The following is a 21,504-nucleotide window of genomic DNA, read 5'->3' on the forward strand; positions in this document are numbered from 1 at the left end:
TTACCTCCTGATTTCGAAGAGATAGTTTATTAAGAGTTTTTACTATATGACTGTATGTATGTAGCATTATAAATTTCTAAAGTTTAACATCACGTCCTCCAGGCTTCATGTTTGAAGTTAAATAAAAAGTATAACACGTGCAATTTCATTGTTGTGTCTGTTTTTTAAGCAATGCTTAAAAGACATCAAACGCGTTTAATAAGCACATATTTACACAGATCACTACGACATCACATTATAATGATATATTATAATTGGCCCTTAAGGTTTTTAGGGATTTACTGTTGAAACTAAAAGATACACCAAATTCGTCCCATATAAAACAAAGCCTATTTGAGATGAAATATATAACGTAATACGGGCTGCCGGGTCAAGCAGTCGGCTACATATATATCACTCAAATACTTTTCAGGGTTGAGACACTGTGAATCAAAAACTATTTTAATAAAATGTAAAATCAGCACTTCTTATATTTACTATTGTTTAATATTATTATTATTATTTTTTTAATTTACATTCAAATCTGAAGTAACAACATACGTAATGTTGTGAGTTTAGATCTTTATTTTATTTGTGTTATTTTCTCAGTACATGAAAAACATTTATTTTTTAACAAAACAGACAGAGTCACGGTTATTCGCTAGTTAGTAATATAAGTATGTTTATATGTACGCAGTCGTATAAAGCGGTGATGACAGCCCTTATCAAATTCCGTGCCGCATTTTCAGGTGCTGTTCCCCACTCTCTTATCTCACACGTTATTGGTATATGACATAATTTGAAAGCCTTTAATAATGTTTTAATATTTCTGCTCTTATTAAATTATTTAATACAATGAGCGGTGGTTTATTGAGGGAAGTCAATAAAGAGAACACCTTTCTACCTTGTTGCTACAGGTTGCTACCGGGTTTTGTTCTATAAAGTATTCTAAGATAGGATAGGACTAAGATAGTATTAGGTAACAGATGGCTGAGATGGAGAGATGATTTCTTTCTCATAATTTACGTTATAATAATACATATATAAATGTATATAACACCCAAACTTAGGCAGGAATGTGACTCATAACACTGGAGCTAAATGCCGAGTTTTTATTAACTGCCGAAACAGACCAGTGTCTCTAAGATTCTAATGAGTATTTTTAACCGACTTAAAAAAGGAGGAGGTTACTCAATTCGACCGTACATATATATATATTTATTTATTAATATATGTATGTTCACAACACAAATATATTAAATTACAATTAGCTATTGTTTATATGTAAGATTTGAGTATTTTTTTTTAACAATTTGCGTTTGAGAGAGTCACAGACAAATTTACGCCCCATATCAAAATCCAGATCTGGAGCTGACATTTGTGTAAATAACAATGATATGTCCTCAGTCAAAATTGTAGGTCACTAAGAGTCAGAGTTGGCTCAATTAATACCGAATATTGCCCGATATACGTAATCCGTTTACCTAAATAATAAATGAGTTGCCGAACCGTATAAAACCTCAGTGGCTTTCGTGTGTAATATGGAAACTTTCCAACGAGTTCCGCTCGTACAGTCCGTGTGTGCGGTAATATTTTACGAGCGTGTACGAGTGCCAACGTGCCCCCTTAAATATACTTAATTGTTACCTCTTTAAGTTTTAAAGTACTTTATTTATATTGTACACGCTTCGTATGATTGTGACTTTGTTTTGAACTCTCTTTTATCTTTGACTTAATTTTTTATATTTAAACAGGGAGATAAATGAACAAACAGACACCCACTATATGCTTACTTTTGTTATTCAATTATGTTTGTAAACAAGCGTCCGCTCTAAATGATGGTAAACGGTTACCGTATCCTAAGTACATCTGTTAAGACCAGGAGCATCACAAGCGCGTTGCCACTCCTACCTTCGCTGTACAGTGCATCATCATGAGCACCTCCTTATTGGAACAAAAACAATTTGAGAGTAGTAACATTTACTGGAACAAAAACAATTTGAGAGCAGTAAAATTTGGCTGTAATCTGGAGTAAAGTTGAGGTACTTTCTAAATCAAGCTGCTAATCAGGTGTATTATTTTATTAATTTAAGCAACTTTTCCCAACAATTCGTTTTTGTTAATATTTTTTTTATGTATATACTTTGGCCAGTTATAATTTTATTACCATGTAACTAAATGCGGAACAAAACATCTTTCCTATTATGAATAAGGATCGGAGATTAAGCCAGGTCTGCGGAACTACGGATTTCGCCCAAAGGCGATGTGAATTTTAAAGGAATTTGAACTTAGAGATAGAATACTAAATTTTAATACGCGACTGTTATTAACACATTAATGAAAAAACATTAGTAATTACAAAGTTATATATTACAATTAAAATAATTATCTTATTTTTGAACTTTATTTCTCACTAATTTACCATCCTATAATCATGAACATCTTATGACCCTAGGGTCATGGGTGTATTTACCTTAGGGCCAAAAGGGCCATGGCCCGGGACATTATGTGATGAGCGGCACAAGCTGAACACGAGGGGCGACCTAAACCGACCATACGTACTAAGGATATAAAAATATACATAATTTATGAATTTACGGAATAGGCGGTTCGGAGGCGGTAAATTTTATTGGCCTGGGGCGCTGAATATTAAAATACGTCACTGCCTAGGATTATCTGGAAGAAGTCTGGAAATCTTTATAAAGCGACAAGATCGCCATTTGTAATATTTTTATTTTTGTTTTAATTTGTGAGTAACAATAAAGTGTTAAAGTAAAAAAATGTATATTAATATGTGAGATATTTTGAAGTGAAATACAAAAACTTCATAGCTTTTTTGAAAATAGTTTTTCTTATGCGGCTGTCTATAAAAACTTAAATATGTGTTTGTAACAGTTTTTTTGTTAAAATTCAACTCGCTGAACTATGGATCTAAATTATGGATCGTTTGTCATCCGGATTATATATTTTTTTTATTTTTTTATTTATTTATTAAACTCAGAATCATGTTCGATTTGAAAAAAAATCTTATTAACCGACTTCAAAAAAAGGAGGAGGTTACTCAATTTGACCGTATATTTTTTTATGTATATGTTCGGGGATAACTCCGTTGGTTATGAACCGATTTTGATAATTCTTTTTTTGTTGCAATGGAGATATCCCTAGTTTGGTACCATGATAAGGAAACCAGGATCTGATGAAGGAATCCCAGAGAAATCGAGGGAAACTCTCGAAAATCCGTATAACTTTTTACTGGGTGTACCGATTCTAATGATTTTTAATTTAATTGAAAGCCGATGTTTATTATGTGGTCACATTTAAATTTCATCGAGATCTGATTACAACTTTTTGAGTAATCTTTGATAATCCGTATTTACTTAACTATTTTGTCGTCTACCTACGTTTGTTACTACTTTTCGATATAATTGAAGTCGATTTTTCTTCATTTGCCTGCAAACACAATTACTTGTCTAGCTTTTTTATTCTTTGATAGCGTATCAGATACTTTTACATATGTAATATATGTCAGATTACTATCTTGAAGTGGCCTTAATAGTAACACAATTGTATCATACTACCTAATATTACAAATGACAATTTTTTGGTAAACTTTTTTACTCGTTCGCGCAAAAACTGCAATACCAATTGCAATAATATTAGTACGTAGTTAGGATGGAGATCCATAATTACACATAGGCTCAATTTTATAATGATAGGGGCTAAACTATGTATCGGCCTTGGCGCATCGGTCACAACTTTGGCTGATGCGCTGGAGGTCGCGGGTTCAATCCACGCTCACAACAGACATTTATATTGGCCATATATATATATATATATATATATATATATATATATATATATATATATATATATATATATATTTCGTGGTCTAGGCGTTTGTGCTTTGTGCTGTGTGTGTGTTTCCGGATTCCCGACACAGGAGATAATCCTACTGTGGGGCCGTTAAGTGTGAAGCGTTTATTAATTTAAAAAGGCAAAATCACGAGGCACAGCTTGTAAAGTTATAAGTGCAGCTTATGACGCGTTCATATTACGTAACATTATTTCAAAAAGCACTTAGCAAGCGCCTCATTTTGTACAAGAGTTGCTTTTAGGAAGGATTATTCTGTGAAAAAAAAATTGCTGGACACTTATGACTACTAAAATTTGAACTTTCTGTTATATGGAAAAAGAGGTGTATGCCCAACACGCTGACGTTACAGACGTTACAGGCTAAATCGATCGGATATAAATTTTGGTAAAAGCAAAGTTAATGAAGCAAAATTAAATTTTTGTCATTTCATTTCAATTTTTATGATTTCATTTTAATACGATTTTTATGTCTTTGATGTGTTTCGAAAAAATAAAATGGGTACCTACAATTATAGAAAATTCCCCTTACGAGTATTCTTAATGTACCCACATTGTATGAAATTTATGATGAAATGTTTCAAAGGAATAAGAGATCATGTCAATTAAGCTTCTGTTCTTTGATATTCAATTGATTTGTCAAATAGAAAGTGCTCTTCCAAAGCCTCTTTTTTAACGTTTCATCTCACTGTGCGAACTTCGTCCCGCTGTCTTTTACGCAAATAATAAATCGAAAAAGAATTTATATTAAAAAAAAAAAAAAAATTGGTTTTGGTTTTTTACAACATTTCAGAATTGTTAAACAAAGTGGTGAACTAATGTTCAGAAACTATCCCCATATATAAATTTCGACGATAATTTTTTATTAAAATACTAGCTGACCCGGCGAACTTCGAATCGCCTAAGAGTCGATTCTTTATTTTATTAATTTTTTTTTTTAGAATTTTTCTCTCCGTAAGAACCATCCTCGTACTTCAAGGAATATTTTAAAAAAAGAATTAGCGAAATCGGTCCAACCGTTCTCGAGTTTTGCGCTTAGCAACACATTCAGCGACTCATTTTTATATTATAGATAGATAATCTAAATGCAACGTTTTACAATTTACATTTTTTACTGAATAACTACCCGCATACTAGGTTCATTACGAAATGCATCTACGTAAGCGATACGGATTGAAAGATTGCAAGTTGAATATCACTCTTTAGTTTCAAACTATAATATATTTAAGTAAAACCTTTAAAAATGGTTGAAGATAAATAATGCGATTTTTGTTTAAGGATTTTTTTTATAACAAAACTCAAAGACTCCGAATACACTTTATTTTTATTAATCAACTTTAAAAAACGGATGTTATTGATTCGACTGAAGTTTTTATGACTCTTACATACTCAGACTAGACATAACTTAGACTTTATAGACTTCTGTCATAACTTTTTACTGGGTGTAAAGATTTTGATGTATCTTCTTTAATCGAAAGCTTGTGCTTGTTTTAATGGCCCCATTTTAATTTAATCGAGATCCGACAAGTATTTTTTGCGTTATACGCTTCACCCTGTAATATCCCACTACTGGGCCTCTTTCCCCATGTAGGAGAAGGATCAGAGCTTAATCCACCACGCTGCTCCAGTGCGAGTTGGCGGATATATTCCCTACTATGAGTAACGATCGCTATCAGGTGTACATGATAACAACCGGCACCGACGGCTTAACGTGCTCTCCGAGGCACGGTGGGAAGGACTGCACAAAGACCCAAACCACGGCAAACACATGTATGGCTAATACAAATGTTTGTCATGTGCGGGGATCGAACCCGCTACCGCCAGCGCAACAGGCACAATCCATGGCTGCGACCGTTGCGTTTTGGGTTATACCTAATAGTTAATATTATTAAATTATGTTTCGTAATTAATATTAAATTATTTGTTAATGTAAATTACGAAACACATTCCTAGAAGTCCCAATACGAGATCATACTTGGTTTTTTCTATTACCTAGTTCAATATTTATTTTCTATCTCCCATCGTTCGTGTTGTCATATAATATCCTGAAAAAGAGTACGTTTCAATATAAGTACCCAGTCGCCTTCAAAGAAAGTATTCTTGCCAATATAAACACACTTGAAGATTCAAAAAATGTACTTTTTTTATAATCGAAATTGCGATTAGATGGGACGATGTTCCCAACAATCTTAATACCATTCTACGCAGACATCATTTGTAAGTACCATGATTATTTGTGAATAATTACACAGGCCCGTAAGTAAACACAAATATTAGTTGTCAGTTCAGAGGTAAAATTAGAAAGTTTATAATAGTTTTCATCAATTAAGCTAATTAAATTCTGACAGCACCCACCTTACTTTGTTTTTAACCTTATTTAGTACAGTCACCGTAAACGGCAATGGCCTTGTTGGTCGAAAAGTTTAAATTATATTATAAATTCGTTTTATTTAACGAGAAAGTGTAAATCTGTTCAAAAGCCCTTTATCTCGGAATAATTAAATTGATGTTTGATGGAATCAAGAGAAACTTGAAAGTTCAAATTGCTTTTTGATTCGATTTGGTAAATAAAATGTTTATATATTTTTATATTATCTTTTAAACCAAAATAAGTTCGTTGCGATATTGTTTTGTGGTTTATAATTGGTTGGTCGACAAAAGAAATTAGAGGCATCAAATTGAATTGTAATTAAAACCGAGAATTATAACGAAAAATCGCGAATTATTGACAAAATTACTTTGGAAACATACGTGTCATTTAAGAACCAATACTGGTAGGTAGAGAATGTAATATTTAAATAGATATTATTAATTACTATCTGTCCTGGCGAACTACGTACTGTCATATTGTTTTTCGTGAATATAATTATAATTTTGACGATTCATTTATATATACATAGATATGATTATATGAAAATAATATTATACAAATATCTAAAACTATCTATACTATACTAAAAGTAATCTATACTAGCTAGGCCGAAATATGTGGTCCTGTTTTGACTGTCAAACGCGTGAGGTTAAGGTCCGTATTTTGCAAATTTTCAACTTTCTGCGTAATTTTCATAAACTGTTATTCCATAAGAACCTTCTAGAAAGTTTTGAAAAACTTAAATAGGTCCAAATTTGACCTTCATTGTTCTAGAGTTTTGCTCTTTATTTAGAAATATATTTAGCAAATCATTTTTATTTAGAAGATTATTATAACGAAACATCCATAAATGTTTCATTATTAATAGCTAAGTTTACGATCTCCCTCCGACATGTTAAGTAACTTATGACCGTCAAAGGTAAGACATCTCAGTCATCTCAGTAAAAGGTTATGAGTTATAATACAACGTAGATCGACAACAAAATAGTCAACAAGTTATTGATTATTGATAATGATAACTCAAAAAGTACTAGTCAGATTTCAATTAAATTTTACATGACCACCTTTCGATTAAAATACAATCATCGAAATCAGTCCGCCCAGTAAATTTTTTTGAGGTAATAGACATAAAAAATATAGTCGAATTCAGAACCTCCTCCTTTTTATAAAGACGGTTAAAAAGCGTCTCGTCGTGTAGTTTCTTTGCTGCAGTTTGATGCTTGCGCAAAAAATTTTAATAATGTACCTACACAGAAAATTAACGAAAACTAAAAATTACTTATATCATGCTAACTACGAATTTAATATTTTAAATTAGATGACGAACGTTTCACCACAAGTTAAATGTCTAGACTTTAATAACGCCTGACATTTCAGTTGTTTTACACAAATTAAAACGTTATACTAAAATTGAATTAAGTAGATATTTTTATTTATCACGCAAAAACGTAACATTATACCTATTTTTTTTATTTTTAATTACATGTTGATTTCAAAACAACTTATTTATAAAAGATCTTTTGTTGTTCTTAGCCTCAATTTCGTACAAAATTTCGATCTACCCTCGATGGCGTAAGGATAACAATGATCAACAGTACAGTTTGTTTACGCAAACGACAATTTCTAAAATATTAGAATGGTAAAATTTATAATGAAATCCGTATATTTTAAACTATTAATGAAAAAACAAAATATCTTTGAAAAGTATATATTGTAGTTTATGAGCGTGTTGTAACGTATTATATTATATTAGTTATATATTATATATATGTATCCTAAATGTATGTATAAATTACGTGAGTAACATATTAATAAAGTAGTCTTACTAGAGCATTCGAGGAGAGGGTAGATTACAATAACACGGTTGTCATTGTTCTCGTATTTTGATTTGCTTTATTAAATAAATAAACAGTTATAAAGGTATAAAAAGTGCGAAATATATACCATCAGTGCGAATACAGACTGGACTATATGTAGTACTCGGTGAATAAACTTAATAAACTGTGTAATAGTGGAAGGTGATGTGTCATTGAAAGTGACTTTAAAAATAAATTGTATAGTTAACTCAGTGCAAAATATTACTTCTCTCTAGTCTTTTATATTAAAATAAAGATATAATTCGAACAAAACATAAAAATAAGTGTCTACAATAACAACTATTCGAGTAATTAGACGTTATTATAGCCATAACAGCACTGGCCAAGACATCTATTGCCGTTAGTAGCAATTATAGCTTTGGGTTACATATCGAGGGCGCTAGAGGGTGCTACATATAGCATAAAAATATGGAAGAAATAAAAATGATGTTAATCAATATGCAGCAAGAAAATAGGGAAACAAAAGCTGAGATGTTGGCAATGAAAGAGGATATAACAACAACCATTATAAATAATTTAAATGAAAAATTTACATATTTAGAGACAAAACAGAATCTGTTGGAAACTAAACTTCAACAACAAAATACAGCAATAAAGAACTTCGACAGGTATTTGCGACGCAAAAATCTGATTTTGTTTGGTGTAGAGGAACAGGAAAAGTCATACCATGACCTAGAAAAAACCGTTATAGAATTGATAAATACATACTTTAACTTTCAGTACGATATTTGTAGTATAGAAGATGTCAGAAGGCTGGGAAAAAAGAAAGACTCGATTAGACCTATAAAAATTACTTTTACTACTATGGGTTTGAAAATAAATATCTTGAGAAATAAGAAACTCTTAAAAAATACGCCATACTACTTCAAAGAAGACTACCCATTAGATATCTTGACTAAGCGTAAGGAGTTACAAGTTCAATTAAAAAAAGAACAACAACTTGGCCACAAGGCCTACATCAGATATGATAAACTAATTGTAGTTAAGAATAAAGATCAACAAACCCTTCATAGGCAATCAAATAAAAGATATCTATCTGAATCACCGGAGTTAATACATATGGAAAATAAATTGCAAAATCAAAACAAAAAAGAACCTAATAAAAAGAACAAAGTTTCAAGCATTAAAGATTTTATTATTCGGGAACAGAATAAGGTTTATAATTGCGTCATCAACTCTCAAGATCAGCCTGAGAACGACATACAAATCAATAAACAATGAAAATTACAAATGGCCCTCCACGTCTCCCATTACGGTTGGTCACCGCGGGAGAGTCCGACCATAACCCTCCAGACAATCTTACTAGTAACGGACGTATAACGTGAGAAGTTTATCAACCAGTTACCGTCTAATAGAGTGGTGAAATTTTTGGAAAATACGGAATATGACATAAGCGGCATTTCGGCATCGGCGGTCCGACGTGTGGGCACATCAATCCATTAATATGACAACTATCAAGTCTGGAGGAGGCCTTCACCCTCAAATAAGAGGGGTTCTTGCATGAATGCATGATATTAACTAAATAAGTAGATATAATTTGGATACATTTTATTTTCGAGCAATTTTGAATTTGGTTTTTTAAAGTTTTAAATTTAATTTTTACAATTAATCTTTAAAAATTAATAAATTTTGAAAAAAAAAATTATGAATTTTATTGTTTAGTTGGTTTTTTATTTTTTAGTTATTATAATTTTTCAATGTGAATTTTCAAATTTATGAAATTGTCAATGCAATGTATTAATCATACTTTAGTTATTTATTTATATTACAAATGGAAAATGATTTTGATAAATAATATTTTTTAAATATTATTTGTTAATTATTACTATTTTTTAATCTTTTAAATTGTATTTTACATTAATTTAATTTTTACATGCAATTGTTTAATTTCATTTGATTTTATTGATCTTGTTGATTGTTTTTGTTTTATATTGAAATGCATTGAAATTGAGTAGCTAAGATTTTATTTGATTTAATTGAATAATGTCACTTAATTTAATGAGATTTAATTTTTTTGTTAACTGTACTTGTGTATATTACTGTTTGATTTAATTTCAATGAATATTGTGTCATAAGTCTTATTTTTACTTGCATAAAAATAAAGAAAAAAGGTTTCTAGACTTTGTGAAATCAAAAAAATATATATATTTAAATGTATTGTATTTGCGTCTAAAATTCGCAAGAAATAAAAGGCTTTTTTATTTTTTTATTTTTATTTTTATTTTTATTTTATTTTACTAGAGCATTCGATATGGTTTGATTTCCATCTCCTATTACAACCTTTATAATATCTATATGATGTCAGCCAACGACGTAATAAATTTACACAAATAATATGTTTTAGAGTAAATTATACCTTTATTTTTCAGAATTAAATCATAGAATGTTATTGTATAAATTAAGACATAAAATTAAATGATATTTTGGTATCTTTTTATATGTGAGCTCAAACACATACACACTCTAACTGTACTAATTCTATTTTATTTTTATTACAGCCGATGACCTGGAGACTTTGCTTGAGGAAGTGGTTAGAGCTGGCAACCGTGGCGTGTCTGCTGCTAGAAATGTCACCGGTGGACCTAACTGGAGCTTCGGACAGTCGTTGTTCTTTTCCTCTACCGTAGTAACTACGATTGGTGAGTGTTATCGAGCGAGTGAATAAACGAAATGTTTTGAAGACGATTTCCCCCCTTTTTTAGCTTTGCATTGTATGAGGGTAGTTGGAAATATTTACATACAATATTATTTGTATTGAAATATAATAAAAAAATTGAAATGATTTTCTCGTTAGAGTGTAATACAAATATTTAAAAAAATAGCAGCATTAAAATAGCATTCCGAAAACGAAAGTAAAAAGTTACAAGATAAAAAATATTTTAATAATGAAACAAAGCAAAATCTAACTTTTTACGAAACCCAAATAAATAATATAAGCATTCTGATGGAAAGCCACTTCGATATACCGATGTCACCAGTATTCTTAATTAATATTGACAAGGGAACGGTCTTTGGGGAAAATTGCGAAAGTGAAGATAACAAAAAGCCGAGATTGAACAGAAATAAAATATCCCTAAATTAGAGGGATTTTTATTTCAAGGGTAGTCAAACATTTTTCTATTCTTATGAAGAACTAGTAATAAGAAATGAAGTACAGTGAAGGTTAATCTTTCATTAAACTTGTATCTGATAACTTATAAATGGTGGTAATCTGTAATGAACTATTTTTGTATAACTACGTTTATATAAGACTATCATATTATCGGAAATAAAGTTGACTCAAGACAACTTTTACTGCACGATTTTATTTTTGTGTTACCCACACATTAGGAATTCTAAACATTTTTGATATGATATTCAAAAACTTTTACTGCAGTCATAGTAACACACACAGGGTTAAAATATTATAATTATGCACACATATTTTTTTTAAGTTCAAACAAAAAATCGATCTTAGCAGGAGGTTCAAACCTATATTATGTCCAAACTATGAAACTGAAAATAATAATCTTTACCTTTTTGTGATATTTATACATTTAGTGTTTTTGTCATATCCAGGATACGGCCATGTCACACCACTTTCGAGACCTGGAAAGTTGTTCTGCATGGTATACGCTCTGCTCGGTATACCGATGACACTAGTACTGCTGTCTGCGCTAGTGGAACGATTGCTGTTACCAGCGACAGCGCTGCTGAGATCTCTGAACGCCGCGCTTGGACACTTGTATCGTCCTTTTACGATCAGACTGGTGCATCTTACGATTATGGGTACGATTTTATTTTCAACTAATCATCTATATAAATGAAAATGAATCGCTAATTATCTTGCTAAGCGCAAAACTTGAGAACGATTCAGCCTGTAATATCCCACTGCTGGGCATAGGTCTCTTTTCCTATGTAGGAGAAGGATCAGAGCTTAAACCACCACGCTGCTCCAATGCGGGTTGGCATTTGGTTGTTTTTTTTTTTTAAGTTTTTTAGTATAATGTAAAGGGTTATTACGGAATGAAAAATTAAGAAAATTGCGCAGAAATTTGTAATATACTATAAGCATTTGACAGTTCATAAGACACGATAATATCTGTTGTGAGCTCTATGACAAAACTGCGTACTGGTTTATAAGTTATATTTAACTACTACGATTAATTACAGAAATAAAGCTAGACAATTATTTTTGAATTTTAGTCTGTTTGTATATTTATTTGGACATCACGCAAAATGCATTCACGAATTTGGATGCGAATTTCACAGTCGTGATCCTGGATGCATACTTTACATTCTTAAATTACTAAATTATATATTTTTTAATATATTTGAGGTAATTTATTGAAATATTTGTTAATTCTATAACTTTTATATTAAAATCTTACCCAGCACCAGTTAGTCACAAGTTTATATTTCATCTTGTAACATCCCACAGCTGGGTATAGGCCTCTTTCTCGTGTAAGAATGGAATCGGAGCTTAACCCACCACGCTGCTTCACTTCGCGTTTCCACTCCAATGTGTAATCACAAGTATTATTATCTTATTTCAGTGACGATACTAGTAATCTTCTTTCTGGTGATCCCTGCGGCGGTCTTCGACTCGCTTGAACCAGAGTGGGACTACCTGGACTCGTTCTACTACTGCTTCATATCGCTTACCACCATCGGACTGGGAGACTATATCCCTGGCGATTCTCCGTACCAACCCTACCGACCGCTGTATAAGGTCGCTGCTACATGTGAGTATTTGCCTACACACGTGTATCTAATTTTTATGCTAAACAATATGAAGGCGATTTTAAAATTTCGTTTTCAACAATTAACTAAATTATAAACTTTGTATTTTAAAAATTATTATATAAGCTAGATTAATAAAGGCTATTATTATTATTATTGTGTATGTAGTACGTGTAAGCATTATACAGTGTTTCTCGTCTGACACATAAACGCTTAACCGTTAAAAAAGTAAGAAAAAAAACGCCGTTTTATTGCTAAAACACTGTCACTAATAATAGCAATAACGGTTGTAACCACGATTTTAAAGACATAAAATAAGTTGAACAGTATACTAAGCATAAATTAAAAAAACATGGTATGACGTCACGTTAAAGACTTGTCTCGAGTATACCTACATTTCATAAATAACTTATTTTTTAGAGAGTGTGTTCCAAAAAAGTACAAAAATTAACCATGCGTTCACAATTTAACATTTTAGAGCTGTTTAGAATTTTAGAGCTTATTGCAATTATTTTTATTCTGTAAAAATATTATTTCACGTACCTATTTGTTTTCATTATCTATCGTAAACATTCTATTGACGTACATATCGAGAAACTGACCACGATTTTATTGCAAAGCATACACAACTATCTTATTAACATTTATCAAAACAAATATTAACGTAATCGGTTTTATCGTTTGCGTCCTAATATTATATTGACTTTAAATTTAATATCAATTGAATTAATTATTATAACTTTGTTCGGGGTTTGCTGAATTTAGAAACAAATTTTGTACCTCAATATTTTTTACGAAGAAGATTAGATTAACGAAATAATAATATAAAAAAAAATTAGATTCTCCTTACATATACAACTATACCGTCCACTTTTATAACAGTTCCATAAAGTTGCTAAAACTGGAGTTACACATTTTACAGTTACCGCATTTTATTTAGTTTTTTTTTTATATACAACTAGGCCGGCAAACAAGCGTACAGCTCACCAGATGATAAGCGATTACCGTGGCCTATGGACGTCTTCAATACCAGAAGCATTGCAAGCGCGTTGACCCTACCCTCAATCGACCATAAACTCTGGTCACCTTACTCACCGCACAAACACAACATTGCTTGAGAGCATTGTTATTTACCTGTGATCTTCTATAAGGTCGAGTATTTCTCCAGTCAGGCTGCTCCAGATTTCGAGGGATATATCCTGTGGTGCCTTACCTCAGTCAAAAGTAATAATAAAATTGCCAGAAGTAGTTACCAACAATCGATTACAATTATTGCTAAAACTACAGAAGTCTTTAGCGCCTGTAGTTTTTTTTTTTTTTTAAATTTGTATGCCCTTCTTAAAACGACAAAATTTTAAAATGTTTCTAAACTGTTTTGTTTAAAATTATTTTAAGTTGCAATTTTCTATGTTGCCATCACAGATAAGAGATAGTGATTTTTTTTGTATTCCCAATTTTAATATATTTAACGCATTTGTTTTAATTAATCATACAAATATTGATAAATAATTAAATGAAGCTTTTAAAAAATAATTATTGTCTCTTTGTTTTCAGTTTACCTAATCATCGGCCTGACCTTCCTCATGTTGACGTTGACTGTTTTCTACGATATACCGCAATTGAATCTCAGCACTGTATTTTCTTCGATGAAGCTCGACGAAGACCCCGAAAAAATACGGCTCAGTGGCTCTGGTGTGATGGGCCCCGGGTACGGGATCGGTGGGCTGATGATGAGGGATGACTATCACCACCATGACCAGCGACGTTCAGTTGTCCACATCAGACCACATCTGGATGACAGCCCCAGCCCTGAGGATACTACACCCGTTCACGCAAGAGACATCCGAGTACATTAGGAATCTTTTAAAAATATGACCGGGTTTAAAATACCCCAATAACCGTTATGATTACCACGTTTTAACAGAGTGACACACACATAAGGTTTTATTGAATGAAATATAAATGTACTGTAGCATTTGAATATATAATTTAGTTGCATTAGAAATTATTGTATTATCTGTGTCTAATAAAATTAATGTATAATAAAATAATGTAGTCTTGACAGTTGTAATGATATGCTTGTTTGAATTTATGGTAATTGTATGGAGGTGGATAGGAGTTTTTAGTTTTAACTATTAAACAGCGAACTTTGCTTTTTATCTACATTTATTTCTCACTATTATAATTTTTACTATGGATGAAGGAAAAATAATTCCAAATATAATTATTTCATATTTTTAATAAAAATAGCAAAAAAATCTCTTAATACTAAAATTCGCTATTTTAGCAACCGTCCTTACATTTTTTAACGATTTCTTGTGTTTTTGTATCGAACTGTAAAAGTATATTTTATTTTGAATAAATCGAACTTAGTTCGTTAAAAAGACTGAGGAGGTTTTTTAAATTTTCTCACTTTTCTATTTCGAAATGTAGTTTCTATAAATTAGGTGTCGAAACGAGATATTTCGTAAACGATAACTGACTGAAGAACAAATAGTCTATCCTGTATACAACTTCAAAAATATTCAAATCAGCGGCATATCAACACTATCTTTAGAATATAATATACAAACTTTTTATATAATGCAGTTTCTTTACTTTTAACGATTTCTGTAACAAATTATAAAATCAGAGAGAAGTCTATCACAACGTATTTTTGACGAACATATTTACTATATATTCAGTCTTTATGTAAATTATAGTATATCATACATTATAATAGAAAATTAATAGATATAAACCATCAAATATTAATAACTATATTCTTATTTTTTTTTTTAATTTTCTCATAATAAGGTTATAATTTGAACTTTGGCTGTGAAAATGCTAAAACTTTTTTTTCTCATTTTATTAAACACTTGTTTTAATTGTAATCGATGACAATATACTAAAAGCTTTTACCGAGATGAAATAGAGTTTATATAATTTATTTTACTAAAAATACTATATATGTACTCAAAAGTCTAACTACTTGTTAAGATATTATAAATTTTAGCTCAATCTAAATAGTTTTTAATTTAGATAAAGATATCGACCACTTGCACCGCTAAATAATGTAGCAGAAGTGATTCCTACAATCGCATTTGTGTGTAGTAAGCTTAATGGGAAATTAAATTTGGAAATAAATTAATAGTACAGGTTTGTCCCTAACAATTTTTTTAATTTAACTTTTTGATAATTCTATATTTTTAATTATTTTTTGTATAAAATACTAAAAATATTTTTTCTAAGCTACATCATTACGTTTAATATTTTTAAAAATTAACAAAATTATTAATTTCGTTTGCATATCGCTTCTGACCTCGATAGAGATAAAAATTATAAAGATTAACAATGTTCGCGATAGTATTTAGCAATAATTTACAGGGAATAGTCCACCATGAAAAAAAAAATGCATTTAAAATATATACACACAAATATCTAATAAATAAATATAGATATATTTAGCTGAATGTGTTGATTTTAATAGTTGATAGACAAACTCTAATAAGTTTCAAAATATTTATTTATAGATAAAAGTATATGTATACTAATTATAATATAGAGTACACAATAGATAGTATACAGATGATTATAGATAAAATAGAGCCCCTTCAGTCTGTAAGTGTCATGTAACGATATTGTATTTGATGCAAAATTTGAAATAAATCAAATAAAAAATATTTTAAGCCATTGTATTCTTCTTTTATTTCTATATATATCTTATATTTTATAAAATCTAATATTATACTTCAGTAAATTAAAGATATTGTTAAATGACTAAAAAACGTTATTGATTTTTCTTTTTTCTTTACTGACCTAAAATAAAGCCTCTTTATTTGAACAGTTAATCATTAAATAATTCTGATGAAATTGGAGAGTATGGATGACGCTGGTGAGGTAATAATTTGCTTAAAACAAATTTAATAACGGTTTCATATATTTGTAATATAGAAGCAATAGAGAAGACTTCCCTTAATTAAAGATTAGTTTTTAGGTCAATTTACGACAAAGGAAAACATGTTACTCTATGAAATATCTCTAAATATTGTTGCAAAGCCGAAGAAATTGAAATATGGAAAACACTGGAAAATTGATACTATTGTTAAAAATGTATAAATATTTTTGTTTGGTTCATATTATTCTTAATAAGAATAATTATTAAGACTAAAGTGAATATAGTTACTTAGAAATATTTGTATTAGGTATGCGTTTATAAAAAGAATAATATGTTTTAATAATACGTATACTTAGGGCTTGTTTCACTAGTGGAAGATAAAGTTTATCCTGCAATATGTTACGGATAGACTTTAATAGTATGCGGTGGAATAGTCCTTTAGGACCTATTTCTCCTCAATTAATAAACTATAACTATTCAATTGATATTTGCGAATAGAAATATCTTATAAATACTTGTAGCTTAATTCAGTGGTTAAAAAGAACGATATATCAAAAACTTTTATCTTTTCGATACCGTCACCTCTCAAATAGCCTTATCCACAACAAATGACAACAAGTACAAATACAAAATATACTTTATTGTACAACAAATATTTACGGGTAAAGAATTCCAGTGTCAGGCCTCTTAGACAGAGAAAGAGCAAATAGAAGAATGACAAGAAATTTTTAGAAGGAGGACCACAACGGGTGAAACAGACCTTTATTGGAATATTTATTTGAATTACCAATCCAGAGGTTTGATTTTAAGCAAAAATCAATAAATGTATAATCAATAATACCAAACATTTTGATTATCAAATAACATATTCACTTAAATAATATTGAAAAGAAATAAATAAATAATATATCTAGCTTACGTAAAGGGGGTGATAGACGTGCGAGTAAGTTCGCGAATTTGTGGCTCGACGACCTTTTTCGTCAGTGTGTCACCCTAAGTACGCGTACTTTAAAACCGCCGAGTAAGTTTGTTGGCGATCCGACAAGTTTGAAATTTTACTCGTAGCGCGCCTCCGCTCGTGCGTGTGGCAGCACTTCGAGCCGCGAGCCGCCAATTTTAACTGACTTCCAAAAAAGGAGGAGGTTCTCAATTCGATTCAGAACCTTAGAACTTTTGACTGAGTGGACCAATATCCATGATTTTGGTTTTAATCAAAAGGTGTGTCGTGTGTTCCCATTTAAATTTAATTGCAATCTAATAAGTAGTTTTTGGGTTATATCTAATAATGCTTATTTACGTGACTGTTTTGTCGTCTACCTACGATGTGTTACTTGTCGATGTAATTGAAGTCGGTTTTTTTTTTTTGTTTGCCAGCAAACATAATTAATTATGTTTCGCCAGTCCGTGGACACGCAACGTTTGTAGTGTAGGTATTTGTAATTTTTGTTACTTTTGATTGTAAAGTTACTCAAAATGAATTATTTCCGAATTTCGTCTTTTTTTTTGGTTTTTTAAATATAATACGATACAATTCCTAGCTATGATGTACCTCGCAGGTGACTAATTTATGGGAGGTTAAATTTTTATTATTTCTGACTCTACCTTAATTCGGCTGCTGCGGGAAGTGTACTCATGCTCCGTTTTGCGACTATCACACGTTATTTGCGAACAAATGTACGTAAAAACTATTTTTACTGCAAGATCAAAATACGATAGGAACCGACCTTTAACGACTAACAAATAAACACTTTTAAACAAAATTTCGCGTCAGACATAATATTTTAATAAAATTAGTAACATTGCGTGCTAGAATATAGGTATAAAAATTCGAATAAAACCCAAAACCGATTCGGAGCACCCCACTGTCCACGTGGTCTTGGTCTGCCCTACCCCTAGTGTTTTTTTTAAGCCGGAGGCGTGGAGGGAGGGCAGCCCTCGCCCGCCATGCGAAAGCGCGCGAACGAATGCGTAGAGGAGCGGCTGAGGCTGGTCGCCGAAGGCGGAACGGAGCATGAGTGAGCGTGCTTTCGCACGCAAGGGCGGAAGGGCTGAACTTCCTGCAGCGCCGGAGCCAAGCGTTATTCTAACCTCAAAGGTGGTAGGTTAATTTTTTCCGATTTAACCTCAAAACTTCAACCACGATATCTCTGTAACAACGGGGTTTACATGAAAATAGTTATCCGGGGGGGGTAAAAAACCCACACTACCAACCCTGCGATGTACATGATTACCCAATTCCTAAATAACACAAAGCTTCTTCTGTCGACGACATCGCAATATACAGAATGAGTAAGCTTTGCGTGTGACACCGACGTCGAACCACGATCTTAAAAACCGCGTTCTTTAAGTTCGTACTTCGTACATCTATCACCCTCTTAATAATTTACCGAATGATATATTAAAAAGCAGCAACACTAATATCAACAATAATTAAAACAAAAAGACGGGTAGTCAAACCGTAAAAAACTATAACATCATAATAATATAATTATACGGAAGTGTAAATTGCGGAAATTAAAAACGACTACCTATTTTGTGATAATATAAAATAAACAATAAATACTGTTATTCATAATAATATTTTAAATAAGAGAAGTTGAATTGTTAATTTCATCGAACATGTATTTTTTAAGTTGAGAGGTTATGTCCGTGTGGATATCTTAATTCTTGGTCCAGTCTTATAGGACTAATAATTATGGAGTCGCCGGTTTCTGCTTTTGCTGTATACAAAAGCAATAAAAAGGAAACGAAGCCTAAAAAGAAAAATCGCAAAAATAAAAATAAAATACCGGTATCACCACAAGTACTAAGAAAGGATTTCAGTGAAGATGTCATGAAAGAGATCGGTATAAAACTAAAACAAAAACAGAAAAAAAATAAAGAACCGAAAAATATTGCAAAGAAAAAGCTACATAAAAAGAAGAAATCTAAAAAACCGGTGAAAAAAATTAATGGTAATGTTGAAAAATTGGATTTAAGCAATCGAAGTACCGACAGTGATGAAGCTCCAGAACTAGAGTTAGAGTCGTTGGAGCCTAGAAAAAATCTAATTGAAGTACCCAAATATGATGATGAAAGTGGCTCTCATGAGAGCGATGGAAGCATTGAGTTTAACCCCGTGCAAACGGACAGTGCTGAAGAAGGAATGAAGGTATTTAAATGGATGATAGCACCCTTTGATCCTGATGAATTCCTAAAGGTAATGTGGGAAAAGAAACCACTACATATTATTAGAAAAAAACCTAAGTATTACAGTGATATTATATCGACACCAGCCATTGATATAATGTTGAGAACGGAAAACATCCAGTTCACTAAAAATGTTGATGTAACATCATACGTTGATGGAAAGCGAGAAACTCATAATCCAGAAGGTAGGGCTCATCCTCACGTGGTTTGGGACTATTATTTAAATGGCTGTAGCATTAGGTTACTGAATCCCCAAACATATATTTCTCGGTTACATTTACTCAATGCTACCCTTCAAGAATTCTTCAATTCGTTCGTTGGGGCTAATGCATATTTAACGCCTCCAGACAGCCAAGGCTTCGCACCACATTATGATGATATTGAGGCATTTATTCTACAGGCTGAAGGTAAAAAACATTGGCGTATTTATAGGCCTAGAGAAAATAATGAAGAATTACCTAGAACATCATCAAAGAATTTTACGGACGATGAAATAGGAGAACCTGTATTAGAAGTCACTTTAGAAGCTGGTGATATGTTATATTTTCCCCGTGGTTTCATACACCAAGGGATCACTGTAGACGGGGAGCATTCTCTCCACGTAACTATAAGTATGTATCAGAAACATGCATGGGCTGATCTTTTTGAAAAGTTGATACCTGCTGCATTACAAGAAGCTATTAACGAAAATGTAGAATTCAGACAGGGTTTGCCATTTGATATTTATGATAATTTTGGCCTTGTACACTCTGATGTAAATACACCGCGTAAAACTGAAATAGAAAAAATAATTAAGAATTTATTTGATAAAATTAAAGATCATTTGCCAATAAACGAGGCCGTAGATCAAATGGTCACGAAATACCAACAAGATGCTCTACCTCCGGTATTAAGTGATTTAGAAAGAGCTGTAACAGTATACGGTGATACCGATGTAATGATAGAAAATGGAAGAGTAACAAATAGAGTTGAAATTAGTTTAGACACTAGAATAAGATTACTACGTAAGAATATTTTGAGAATGGTTACAGAAGATTGCATTCGAGTGTACTATCACACTGAAAACTCTTTAGAATATCATGGAAATGAACTGACATACTTAGAAATTGATGAGGAGATGGCACCGGCGATAGAGACCCTAATTACTGCATATCCTGAATATGTTTCAGTTGAGAATTTAGACGTGCCTGATGATTCAAGCAAATTGCAAGTTGCTGAAACTTTATGGAGCAGGGGATTGATCATGACTGAGTATCCTCTTGAAAATATAGATGATGATTAAAAACTCGATTTGTAATACTTCATTAAAATGCGTAAACTTTTAGAAATATTTTTTTTATTACTACACCTTTCCTATTTATGGTAATTTTTTACTGAGTCTAATTTATAGATACAGTTTTATAAGCTACTAAACACAATAAATAATGTTCATATCATTAAAATTGTGTTCAATATACTAGTGAAATTGCAAGTGAGAGCATTAAATTACTACAAACTTTTTTTTGTAGTTTAGATAGTGGTGGGTGCAGATAGGAAGAGGTACCTAGTTGGTTTACAACTGAAATTAAATTGAAGTTTATATTTGACTGACTGTATATAGCCTAGACATAGTCTGTAGG

At 31.4% G+C, this 21,504-nt stretch overlaps 2 protein-coding genes across 2 annotated transcripts in view; both read left to right on the forward strand.

Annotated features, from left to right (window-relative positions):
• Positions 1-15,403, forward strand: part of LOC123658563 (potassium channel subfamily K member 6-like) — a 34,965-nt gene extending 19,562 nt beyond the window's left edge. The window contains exons 2-5 of the mRNA XM_045593941.1: positions 10,596-10,736; positions 11,656-11,865; positions 12,633-12,821; positions 14,374-15,403. Coding sequence (XP_045449897.1) covers positions 10,596-10,736; positions 11,656-11,865; positions 12,633-12,821; positions 14,374-14,675 — 842 coding nt within the window. The 3' untranslated portion in view covers positions 14,676-15,403. The remainder of the gene's footprint in view (positions 1-10,595; positions 10,737-11,655; positions 11,866-12,632; positions 12,822-14,373) is intronic.
• A 3,743-nt stretch (positions 15,404-19,146) lies between these two features.
• LOC123658561 (bifunctional lysine-specific demethylase and histidyl-hydroxylase NO66) lies at positions 19,147-21,213 on the forward strand. Its single transcript, XM_045593939.1, has one exon. The coding sequence runs from the start codon at positions 19,392-19,394 to the stop codon at positions 21,165-21,167; it is 1,776 nt and encodes a 591-aa protein (XP_045449895.1). The 5' UTR covers positions 19,147-19,391; the 3' UTR covers positions 21,168-21,213.
• Positions 21,214-21,504: the final 291 nt, after the last annotated feature.

The sequence above is a fragment of the Melitaea cinxia genome, chromosome 12 (assembly GCF_905220565.1).
Source record: "Melitaea cinxia chromosome 12, ilMelCinx1.1, whole genome shotgun sequence".
Classification (NCBI taxonomy): domain Eukaryota; kingdom Metazoa; phylum Arthropoda; class Insecta; order Lepidoptera; family Nymphalidae; genus Melitaea; species Melitaea cinxia.

What these genes read in the sequence shown, in the direction of transcription:
- LOC123658561 (XM_045593939.1), top strand. Translation starts at nt 19,392, where the DNA reads ATGGAGTCGCCGGTTTCTGCTTTTGCTGTATACAAAAGCAATAAAAAG.